Here is a 12,082-nt window from a genome sequence, read left to right as displayed (position 1 = left end):
GACTATTCTTGAATGCAGAGACTTCTCATTTGCTCTTTCTTAATCCAAACACAACCTAAAATAATTGTGGACACCAAACGGAAAAAAAACAAAGAACAGTTAAAAACAATCATATGACTTGAATAAAATTCTTACCCATTTTCAACATAATTGGAAATGCAAATAGTAGATAGTGATATATTCTGGTACGTGGATTTATGCGTATAGGAATTCCATGTCAAATGACATCAAACTCCTTTGTCATATATTTCTTTTCTGCTGTCGAGGGCTTTCACTTTTTTTTTTTTTTTTTTTTGCATTTGATTATTACCACCTAGTGGAATGGTCATTTATTAGGGTTAGACTGTCGGATTCAATAAACTGATCTGGAGCCTTTTGATAAATGTTTATCAAGGTCGCTGTAATTATAATTAGCTAGTTAATGGTATTTGGTTTTTCTTGAAACATATAGTAGAATGTTTGGTACCTAAAATTTAAGCATAGGTTTTACATTTTTTCCCCTCTTTTTTGTACTCCTTTCTCTTCTATAGTTCCTCCACTTTCTCAATTTCCTCTAATATTTCTTTATCTTTTTTAATTTTAATTAAAACATCGGTAGGTAGCCACTAAAAAGTAGAGGGTCGCAAAATCCATAGACTTATCATACCCATTAACTCATTTCGATTAATTTTAACCAAATTATAAGTATCACAAATGACTAGCTTAGTATGAAACTCGCTTACTAAAACTAATGTCATGAGAGCGAGACAAAAAAGAAAAAGTTGATAGGAGATAATAATAAGAATAAAACTCTTACTCTAATACAATCTTTTGAAATTACCATTTAAGTCTATTACAAACAAATCATTATATATATATATATATATATAAAAGAACAATTCCACAAAATGAATGAACTTTCATTTCCAATTTGAACATGATACATATTGGCACCAACTAACCAGCCGTATTTATTTATTCCGGGGCCTAAGGTATCTATCTTCTAGAGACGGTCCATCACTCTGTAGCATTTTCACCCCTTGGATATCCGTTATTGGGTGCCCGCTACGCGGTTAAGAAACACCGACGTACTGCTGTCAGAGTTGGACGATATCTAATAATTATATATCTATTACAACATGTATAGTATCGCGATTCGAGAATTTTATCAAGGACGTGCCCGTGTTCATGAGAAAATTTCTTGTCTCTCCCTTGTAGGATCCCAGGACCCAATTATAGAACTGCTACTGGAAAAAAATCACAGGCGAGGTATATTTGTGGCCAGAGCAGATTGAGATCATATATTGTTGTTTTTCTTCTTTCTCGTTTTATTTTTTCATTCAGCAAACGTCCGGGAGATAGTGGGAATCAATCATTACAAACAATCAAGTAAGGCTGTCGCCATCTCCCCTTCTATCTATCACTGTAATTGTTTGTCGAATCTCTAGGCTTCAATTTCCCATCATTCTTCACAGCTATATTTCATATTTGAGCTAGTTGTCTTCACTGATACGCAATTTACATTGCAAAATTGCATCTGGGGTCAGTTCCTGTTTTTGTCTGGTTAGTTTTGCTGTCCATTTCGAAATTGCCGTATTTTATTATTTTGTTAATTCTGAGTTTCATTATTTTAGTTACGTGTCTAATTGTTCTCTATTTTGTTTCTTGCATGTATGATTCAGCTCTGATCTCTTTCTGATTTCATCAGAGCTAAGTTTATGTTCTTTATTTACCAGTCTTGTGGGAAATATTCTGCTTTACGTCTTTTTATCTCTTGGATACCTGTCATATACATACATTTTTGAGGGCGGCCTTCAGCAATTTCAGTACGTCTTTTTGTACAACCAAATAAACCTAGGCCTAACCAATATGCCACTGTTGCAAGCCATGGAAACCGTTGTTTCATTTGTGCTTGATTTGTTGTGTAATTGGGTTTTCTTTTCTTTTCTCAGTTGAGTAATTGAGAAGGTAATAAGAGCTTCTTTCTGAGCTATGGTGAAGGAAACCGAGTACTATGATATCTTGGGTGTCAGTATAGATGCATCTCCTGCCGAGATTAAGAAAGCATACTACCTAAAGGTGAGACCTTTATGGTAATGTGAGCTTTTCATGAGTAATTAGTAATCCTATTAAGATAATATGCTATAATTACCACTACACAAAGAAATCAAGTTTTGATTTAAGCTATATTCATTCTGGAAATGTTGCTATGTTTTGTTCCATGCCAAACTTTACAGTAGAGAATGCTCCTATGGCTGTTGACAACTTACTAATTGTACGATTTTCTTTTACCTGTTTCAGGCAAGGGTAGTGCACCCAGACAAAAATCCCAACGACCCCAAGGCTGCTCATAATTTCCAGGTAAATAGTTCTATCTATATGATTCGAGAATTCAGTCTAATTAGATTAGCCACAACCCTTCCAAAATGCTTGTTGACCACAATGCTGCTATTATTTTTGTGCAAATAGCTCTTATTTTTAGCAATCGAAAGTCTTGTTTGGGTGAATGACTATTTCCTTGAACATTTTACTCTTTAATAATTGTTTTATTGTTTGGATAGTAAAAGCTTAATCAAATTTGAGACTAATTTGCCACTGGGAACTAATTTGTTGAAATCATCTTTGAAGGTACTTGGGGAGGCATATCAGGTATTGAGTGACCCAGCAAAGCGTGAAACGTACGACAAATATGGAAAAGATGGAGTAGCGCAGTATGTGCTTGCACTTTTCTGAGGCATATTGAAACATGTTAAATGCATATGGTGGCATAAAGTTTTGTGAATTCATCTTCTGTAGATATTTTCATTGAAAAGGCCATTATTGTCATCTACTTTCTTCTGGAACAAATTAGAAAGGTTTCTTAGCCTTCGTCATCTGTTTTCATTTGCTTAGAGACACCATGGTGGACCCTGCAACTGTGTTTGGCATGCAATTTGGGAGTGACTTCTTTGAAGATTATGTGGGGCAACTTCGATTGGCTTCTTTGGCAGGGGTTGAAATTGATGATAACTCAGAAAATCCTGATGTGCGCACTCAGAAAATTCAGGAAAAGTTAAAGGTAATTGCAATTGTCAAGATGCTGACTGTGTTCTTATACTTCTATTCCTTCTTGGGATTGTACGCAATCTCTGTGTATTACAAGTGTATTACTGCAATTTAAGTGCTCATGCCCAGGCATTGCAAAAGGACAGAGAAGAGAAGCTCATAGGAAATTTGAAAGATCGTCTACAACCCTTTGTTGAAGGTCGAACCAATGAGTTTGTGGAATGGGCAAAAGCAGAAGCTCGTCGTCTTTCTCATGCTGGTATGACTTTTAGGTGTTGATATGAACATTTTGCTATGCATGAGGAACTTTAATCACTTTAGAACTCAGCTTTCTGTTGTACTTTAACGCAATCAAGTACATTGACTCTTGACAGCTAGATGAGAAATGTGAATTTGGCTGGTAACTGTCCTATCCAAGTCTAAATGTGTAAGCATGAAATCTACGTAGTGACTAATGATCTTGTGAACAAATCCATCTATTCTATTTAAGATGCTTCAAGAATTATACACATGTACTTATTGGACAAATTCTGTTGCACAACCCAGGTCATGGTTAACTATTTTTCATGAGGTTCATTTCACCATAAACAAACTGAGCACTTTGTTATTGTCTCCTAATGGTTCCCTTGATGTTTCAATTTGTTGAAAAATAGGAGAAGTTTTCTGTTATGATCTTCTGCAAAGTCTGACCCTGTTATTACTAGAGATTATGTTCTGTTCCTTCAGGAGTTCAATGTTTTTGAATTGAATTAAGCGTGAATGTGTATCAGTGTCATGTGTTTTCACTTCTTTTAGATTTGTCATTTTGTTTGTCAAATTTCTTTTTCAGGTTCACAGCCTGACACATGCTGTATGTGAGATAATTTACAGTAATGGAACATTGTAACTTGTTAAGTTTCTCTGCAGTTCAGCATCATGTAGCCTTAAGAAGAACTGAAAGCAGTTGAATTATAGCCCTCTGAATTACATGTCCTAGTCCAAATGTAGAACTTTGGGCACTCAAGGAGCTACGAATTTAGGTGTGATGTAGATTTTGCACAAGGTCAAATTGTTGAATCTATCTTCCTTTTGGGTTGAATTTGCTCATGGCACTTGTGTTTAGGCATCGCTGGCATTTTTTGACTGTTTACAGTTATAATGCCTCATTTGATCTTCAGAAGCTGTACTTGTTGAATTGATTAATGCCTTTGTAAATTAATGGCATCTCACTGCCATAGTGTCTGGTTAACTTAAGTATTATTTTTTTGACAACGAAGCATGGCCTAGTTGGTAAAATGCTTCACTTGTAACCGAGAGGTCATGGCTTCGAGTTATCACGAGGGTGAGTGAGAGGCCACTGTTGATCCTCTCTAAAAAAAATTTAATAAAAGTATATATTTTTTGGGGATTGATTTGCGCTTTTGTCATGCACCAACTATTTGTCTCACATTTGATGTCTGGATAGGATCTGAGTGGCTAATAAGATCTTAAGTATTGTACTTTTTTCAACATGGTTTTAACCATTTAAGCTAGAGGTTCTAATAAGTTACTAGGCTAGTCTTACAGTGCCTTGAGGATGTTTGGAAGGAGCAAGTTGCCCTAGAAGTATCTGAGGTTAGGACTTTAGGCTCTAAGAGTTGCTGGCCTAGCAAAGACCTATTACATTGCAACTATATTCTCTTTATGAAGATTGGTGTTTTTTCAGCAAGAACAACAGTCATCTTTCTTATTGTTATCTGTTTGAGGGGTTGACTAAATGGGGTCGCATCATGTGCATTGAACTAGACTTGTCTGCTGCTGTCCAGTGGGATTTTAGAATGCTCCAATCTTTTGTAAACTGTTAATGGCCACAAATTGAATAATTTTCAGCTTTCGGTGAGCCTATGCTGCATACAATCGGTTATATCTACACCAGGCAGGCTGCAAGAGAAATTGGGAAGGACAAGCGGTATATGAAGGTTCCATTTTTAGCAGAGTGGGTGAGAGATAAAGGGCATAGAATAAAATCGCAAGTAATTGCAGCTTCAGGTAATGGCTCTGTGCATCTTTTAGAATACACTGTTTGATAACTTTGAGACAGTCCTGACAAGTTTTATTTCTGATTCTAGGTGCCGTGAATTTACTTCTGCTGCAGGAGGAATTGAAGAAGTCAAACCAAGGAGAACTTTCTGAAGAGAGTGTAATGAAAGCATATGAAGAGAAGAAGGAGGAAATGTTTAACTCCCTTTGGCAGCTAAATGTGGTAGATATTGAGATGACTTTATCTCGTGTGTGTCAAGCTGTAAGTTCCAGCCTTCTATTATTTGGCAGAGCACTTCTGGGCCATTTGGCCAAGGTTCACATTTCATATTGTAAATCTGTATGTCATCTTGCAATATATTCCAATGAAGTGTAATGCAAAAGTGTAGTTCATTGATAATAAATGGCTTCAGATTAGTTGTAATATCTGGCTTGGGGTTGCTATTCTCATCCTATCCTGCTCTTATGTCTCTATTGGTCCAAAATATACATTAGAAATTGTCATCCTTATATTGGTAACTTGAGTTCGATTTATGTCCATTACGATTTGGAATGCGAGTGTATGAAGTTCGTCTCTGAAACGAACCATGTGCTACTGTTCTGTTGATTTCAGGTGCTTCGAGACCCTAGTGTTTCTAAGGATGTTCTCAAGTTGCGTGCAAATGCTATGAAAAAGCTTGGGACAATTTTCCAGGTATGTGTAGTTTCCCAAGATCTCATTCATGGATAATATGATTCCATCATCTCCCCTGCTTTTAGTTGCTCCTTACTCCTGGTAATAGTTGTGCATTGTAAGTCCTGGTCAACAGAAAACTGAATAGGAGAAAACAGTTAGTAGACAGGGGAATGGAGGATTAGTTGGAGAATAAGAAACATAGCTGAACGCCTTTGATATATGAAATGAAGATCAAAAATTGAAATTAGGCATCATCCGCTGGTAATAGCATAAAAAATATTTTATGGAAGGACTAAAAGATTACCTTTTTTATGACACGAGTGTTTAAAAAATGAAAAGCTTCTGGAAGGATTGATTGACTTGACAAGGAAAGACTAGCTAAAATCAGGCGTTGTATGGAACTTCAAATCACTTTGTATGCCATTTTGTGGCAAATTGCATTTGGTTCGTTGATGCAATTAAGATAACTCTCTTCGATATTAACTTTTATTGGAAAAATGTGGTATCGAACTTTTGGTGGCGCATTAAAAGCTATTCATTGTATATCATTGAGTGGTCGAAGGGCAATGGTTTGACATTTACGTAAGCAAGGGCTCCATGAATCAGGGTTAAGTAAGGAAACAAGAACTAGATGCAAATTCTCTCTCTCGCACGCGCACGCGCACGCGCACGCGCACGCGCGCGCGCACACACACACTAACACCCACATTACTAAGAATTGTTTATTGCTTGTCAGGGTGCAAAGGCCATATACAGTAGGGAGACCAGTTTGCGCCATGAAAGCTCTCAGCTGCAGGTTCCAACATCATCATCTAAGTCAGGCTAACTGTTGTTCTGAACCAAAATTATGTATGTGTGAGCTGCATAGAAAGTGCGACCTATTGCTTGCTTCATATTTGAGTGGTTTATTGTCTCCTGTGTATATTTTTCGACCCATTCAGATAAAACTACACTAGCCTAATTTTTGGTTCTATGAGCATATTGATTTTCTTCTTCTTCTTCTTCTTCTTCTTCTTCTTGTTCTCTTTTTTATTTAAACTTGAATGAATACGTGAAAAGTTGAAAATTTTTTAAGTGAATTATTATGACAAATCGATTCACGCTGAACAAGTTTGTTGTGCCACTTCCATACTTTGTTCTGTTAATTCCATCCGCCAGAAACTGTTGCAATGATGACCTACCGCTGCAACAGCAACTGCAGGAGAAGAAGAATGTTTACAAAATCAATGTTAAGGATAAACAGAACAGATTTAACGTAGTTTTGGGGAGCTACATGTCCTAAAACTGCTTTAAGGAAAAGACGCAGAATACTGGAATATTTTAAGGTGATAGTGGTTCTCTTTGTCGTCCACCACTGTCCTTTCAAAGAGTATTTGGTGCGTTGTCTTTGTCTTTATGGATAATTGATAGCACTACTCGTCCACAACAGCTTTTTTTTATACCAAACCTAATTGATGTAACCATACCATGGACTAAAAACCCTATTCATCATCCATTGTCTCCAGTCCATGCGTCCATTGTTGGCTTGCAGCTGTTCCGGGATACATTAATTGGAAGCACTAGATCCAATTGTTGCATTACATGTATATTGCGTAAAGTGGTTGTTAAATAAATAATAAAGAAAAAAAAAACTTCTCATTTGTGACGGGGACCTATTTTACAACCAAGATAATTGCTTTTCCTTCCCCGCTTGGGCACGTACCCCCAAGTCTTGAGATTATGTTGGGGTAGGCCAAATCATGCTACCTATCCAGTGAAATGCAATTGAGAGCCATAGTTTGAATTTTGCTGGTATGACATCTCGTAAGTTCATGAGCAGGGCTGTGTGAGTTAGAACTTAGAAGGGGTCAATCATTCTAAAATCAAGACAGTGGATCAGTTTCTTCACTGGCAATCAAGATCACATGCACTCACAACCGCTAGAAATGTGATGATGATCTACATGTACAGCATCAACACTAGTGATTAATGAACCAACCGAGGGTCTTGTCCTCTGATGACAGGGTCAGGAATTTTTAGGTTTACCTTTGAATGGTAAGAGAAGCACACATTGTCAAAAGTGCAGACTTCAGGACAAACTAGGTTTGGTACTATGAATCAGAAATTGGGAAGAGATGATAAATTAGTGTCCAGATATAATGTACAAAAAGATTAGATTTATCGATGTGCAGTGAGTTGAGAATATATATATATATATACACAGAGAGAGAGAGAGAGACACACACACACACACAAAAGTATATGCAGAATCATCTATCTATAGAAATGACATATACACTAAATCAATTTAAGATTAGCACTTTTGTCATAATTGGTGTACATTTACAATCAATTAGTTGCTGGAACAAGTTGAGAACTAGTGCGTTCAAATCAAAGGACTCCGTAATGCTTGTTCATAGGGTCCATTGCACTTTGGTGTCGACTTAATTATATTAATCCACTAACTAAACGTAGACTTAGTGCTCCAACAAAAGAAAGGGTGTCTCCTTCACCTTTTTTCTTTCCAATTTTAAACGGAAAAGTATTTGTATAAATTGATATGCCGTTCTTTAGAGTAAACTACGATTTTCCTCTTATCTTTAAAAGATGCAGTGATAAATAAATGTAAGTGCTTTGTTCAATATACAAAGAAGGCATCAGCATTGGTTCTATTCTCTTTTGGGCGAGCAAAAAGAGCTTCGAGAGAAAGTTTGTGGAAAAAAATGGGGCTCATGCTTCTCCTCAAGGATATTGGTCTTCTCTTCCTCCTCATTTCTGCATCACTTTTGTCTGCATCGTCTGCAGGTGGGTTTACAACAGTTACAAATTTCTTGAGAGGGTTCGGAATCAAACTTTGTCGCTTGATTGAGGTTTATACGTATACCAGACATGTACAAGTACACAAGAATATAACGACTTGAAACTTAATTGTGACGCAGGTCGGCATTCAAGGTTTGCAAGCAACTCGAAGAAGGTCGCAGGAGCAGGTGGCCATGAGGTTTGTGACTGATCTTATGTTACAAGAAAATTACTGTAGGTTGATATAGGTACATGCTTCTCAAAATATTAAAAGGTTGATGCAATTGAATTCATAACTTTATATCCCATCCGTCTCTAAAATCATTAATTGGATGCGGTACAATTAATGTCGTTTCATTTTTCGCCTTCACGGTCATGATTCATGAACTTTTCCAGATAGTTGCATGCTTTGGCTACTTGATGTGGGCACTTGTTCATAAAGCCTCCTTTTTTTTCTTTACATGCATGCCACCAACTGAAATCGTGCATGTTACAAAAAATAATCACATACCTCGCTAGAAACTCATAAATACCATTGACTTCCACTTACCCTCTTTCCTTCTCCAGTTCTATACCGTTGCTGTTTAATGATTACTCCAAACTTCTGTCCAAAATCACAGGAGGTACAAAAGGAGCATTTAAGCCATGAAGAGGTGATGGAGGTTCATGAAAGGCTTCTGAAAGTTAACACCAAAGACTATGGAAGGTATGACCCGTCTCCAGCGCTAGGGAAGCCTCCTTTCAAGCTCATTCCAAACTGATGGATGAAATATATATAGATATAAATTAAGCTGCTCATTCTGTGTCTATATATGGTGCGTAGAATAAGCCTAGAAGTGCTGCTATTATATTTAGCTCTATATATTGCCATAAGGTCAGTTTTGAATGTGGTAACAGTTGGCTTTTGGAAGCTCTTGTATCTGTTGAATGAGGCGGGATCCGTATCATATGTACGCCTTATAATTAGCTTATTATGTAAATAGAAGATGGAATGCATGCCTCCCTCTGTGGACTAATGGGAGATGCGAGTGAAGCTGCGTTTGCAAGTCATGTGTAGTATATTCCAAGTATCGGTTATGTTCTAAACTTTTGCTTCAAATAGAGAAACATATAATTCTTTGCTCTTCAAAAATTTTTCCATCTTTCGTGAGTCATGATGAACAATCAGCGATGTAATAGAAATGACCCAAGAGCGATGCTGTTGGCAAATTTCCATCAATGGAGATAGGGAGGAAGGGGGAAGGGGAAGGGGAAAATCCCAGATTGTTCGTATGAGTTTATACCATATGCATCACAAACCCACATCTTAAACATTTTACGTAATTACTCAAATTTTGCTAACGCTTAATTGTTGCTAAACCCAGTGGCCGATGATCACAACAATATTCTAAAGTACCACCAATGGGTCTAAGAGATTGATGAAGTACTTAGGTCACCATGTAGCTCGGAATCGATATTCAGCACTTTTCCCGATAACCTCTTAGAAGTCCGTTTATAATGTGATAAAAGAGCTCTTGGGTACGTGCTTTCCCATTTTATAAAAGATTTGTTAAAGTATATGCGAATCCAAATCAGGCATAAAAATACGTGGGGATGAAGAGATAGAATATCTAGGGTATAGAGTAATTAGAGTAAAAATACGTTCCTGTATTCCATCATATTTATCATGATTTGTAATCTTTAATGCGTCTCATGGATAATTATTAAACCCGATCCAAAACTCGACATCGCAAAGGCGATCGGATCATCGGTTCAACCGTAAGTTACACAATCACTATATTATATAATATAATAATATATTTAAAATTATAAAAAATTTTAGTTGATGGTTCAGCAGCTGATTTTTTCGGGCTCAAGAGTTGAATCGTCGAGTCGTTGATCGGTCAATAAATTTTATGTTTAACCGATCAAATCAGTGACCTAATCTGATCTTGTGACCGATTCAACGAGTTGATCGGTTTGACCGTCAGGTCGCGCTGGGCCAATTTACAACTGCAGCACTCATGATTAAAAATCTTAAAGTGCAGTACCAAGTCACGACGAGTTACTTGAAAAAATAAAAAAGTCACGACGAGTCTATCGCGACTTGGGTTTGCATGTAGGCTTCTGCATCATTTGGCCCAATCTTCCTTTGCAGAATTATCCGGAACGAGCCCATTTTGTTGGTGACGACGAGTCTAAACTTCAAGCTTTTCGTGAAATCATGCTCCGCGTTTTCTTCTAGGTCCGTTAGTTGCGCAGTAACAATAATATGGTTGCAAAGTCACGAGCCGACATTAATTTACCGCATTTATGATTCCTCCAGTTTATTGGATAGTGTCTCTTGGAAGGAAGAAAAGTTTGAAATAGCGGAAAATTTTCAGGAAAATACTTTTATTGTACCAGTGCTCGAAATTTATGTAAAATTGAAATTTAACTAGCCCGATTGGTTGTTAAATCCCCAACAAAATACTAATGAATACTAGCTTCAGAAATAAAAAAAATCCCAGTAATAATTTCATAAGCTTTTTACGGTTAGGTAATATACAGTCAAAGAAAAACACGAAGTTAAATGCGTGGCACTGTCCCAAAACAGAAACTGTTGTCAAATTCTCATTTGGCGGCCATCGTTAATTGAAGATTTAACTTTCTCTACTACAAATTCAATCCAGCCGGAAAAACTGTCGTCAAATTTTCGGCACCTTGTACGCCGTGAATCTCCACCGCGTATCATGTATGCATATATATATATATATATATATATATGGTATAATTAGAGTCAAGTCAAATAGCGAATATATCTCTTCTTTGGAACGCACTTACAGTTATCACCGCTACATGCAGAACATCGATATCTAAGTGTATTTGATAAAACTGAAGTGTGAAATCTGAGTTTTTTAAATTATTGAATTGTTAAATATTAAATCTAATATATTTGAGTGTATATTACATTTAGTGATAAGTAAATAGTTTATCACTTAATTTTGGGAGCAAGTTTTTCCTTAAAAATTCAATGTCACTTAATTAATTTAAATGTTCAATTTTTGATTATCAAATTTTTTGAATATATTAAGATCTGAATGCATATTTAAATGCTGAACTGAATTATCAAATAGAAAGATTTAAATTTACATTAGTTGTCATCCGTTCAAAATTGATACTATATATCATTGTATAAAAGATTAATTCAAATCTATCAGACAGTGGCTAAGGAACTTATGGTTTCTAATGCGTTGAATTTATGACGCACAAGGACCGAAAAAATTGAGACCACAATGGATGGCTCAGCTGGTAGGAATTTCAAAGTCAAACTGCAATTCTTGTCGTACTTTTTTACTATTTTAGTTCCAACAAAAAGGTCAAATAATATGGGTATGTATATATGTTTGTTTGGATGGAAAATTTTCGCGAAAAATATGTTTTCCCTTTTTTTCGATGTTTGGCTGCAAAGAAGTGTCAAGAAAAATTTTTCCTTTAGAAAAGGTTTTACGCGATCCAATGGAAAACAACTTCTGCAAAACTTTTTACTAAAGTTGTTTTCCAGCGGAACACTGAATACTTTTCCAGAACAAAGCCCCCTTGCCTCCGCAACCAATTTTTCTCCTATTCACTCTCTCTAGCAACCAG

The 12,082-nt window shown here is 36.4% G+C and overlaps 2 protein-coding genes across 3 annotated transcripts; both read left to right on the top strand.

Moving 5' to 3' along the window:
• Positions 1 to 987: 987 nt before the first annotated feature.
• Positions 988 to 6,694, top strand: LOC113731251 (chaperone protein dnaJ 10-like). 2 transcript variants are annotated; one of them, XM_027256405.2, is made up of 10 exons: positions 988 to 1,368; positions 1,932 to 2,058; positions 2,281 to 2,340; positions 2,608 to 2,690; positions 2,872 to 3,037; positions 3,154 to 3,283; positions 4,873 to 5,031; positions 5,112 to 5,284; positions 5,636 to 5,716; positions 6,435 to 6,694. In XM_027256405.2, the coding sequence occupies exons 2-10, from the start codon at positions 1,972 to 1,974 to the stop codon at positions 6,522 to 6,524; spliced, it is 1,029 nt and encodes a 342-aa protein (XP_027112206.1). In that variant the 5' UTR covers positions 988 to 1,368; positions 1,932 to 1,971; the 3' UTR covers positions 6,525 to 6,694. The 2 variants fall into 2 exon arrangements, with proteins under 2 accessions (XP_027112206.1, XP_027112207.1); XM_027256406.2 differs by lacking the exon at positions 988 to 1,368 and adding an exon at positions 1,652 to 1,805.
• Positions 6,695 to 8,271: 1,577 nt separating this feature from the next.
• LOC113726281 (protein CASPARIAN STRIP INTEGRITY FACTOR 1-like) lies at positions 8,272 to 9,608 on the top strand. Its single transcript, XM_027249911.2, has 3 exons — positions 8,272 to 8,482; positions 8,617 to 8,675; positions 9,097 to 9,608. Exons 1-3 carry the CDS (start codon positions 8,401 to 8,403, stop codon positions 9,235 to 9,237), a joined length of 282 nt encoding a protein of 93 aa, XP_027105712.1. The 5' UTR covers positions 8,272 to 8,400; the 3' UTR covers positions 9,238 to 9,608.
• The last annotated feature ends 2,474 nt before the right edge of the window (positions 9,609 to 12,082 follow it).

Source organism: Coffea arabica, chromosome 2c (assembly GCF_036785885.1).
Source record: "Coffea arabica cultivar ET-39 chromosome 2c, Coffea Arabica ET-39 HiFi, whole genome shotgun sequence".
Classification (NCBI taxonomy): Eukaryota; Viridiplantae; Streptophyta; class Magnoliopsida; order Gentianales; family Rubiaceae; genus Coffea; species Coffea arabica.
This window is presented reverse-complemented; position numbering and strand designations above follow the sequence as displayed.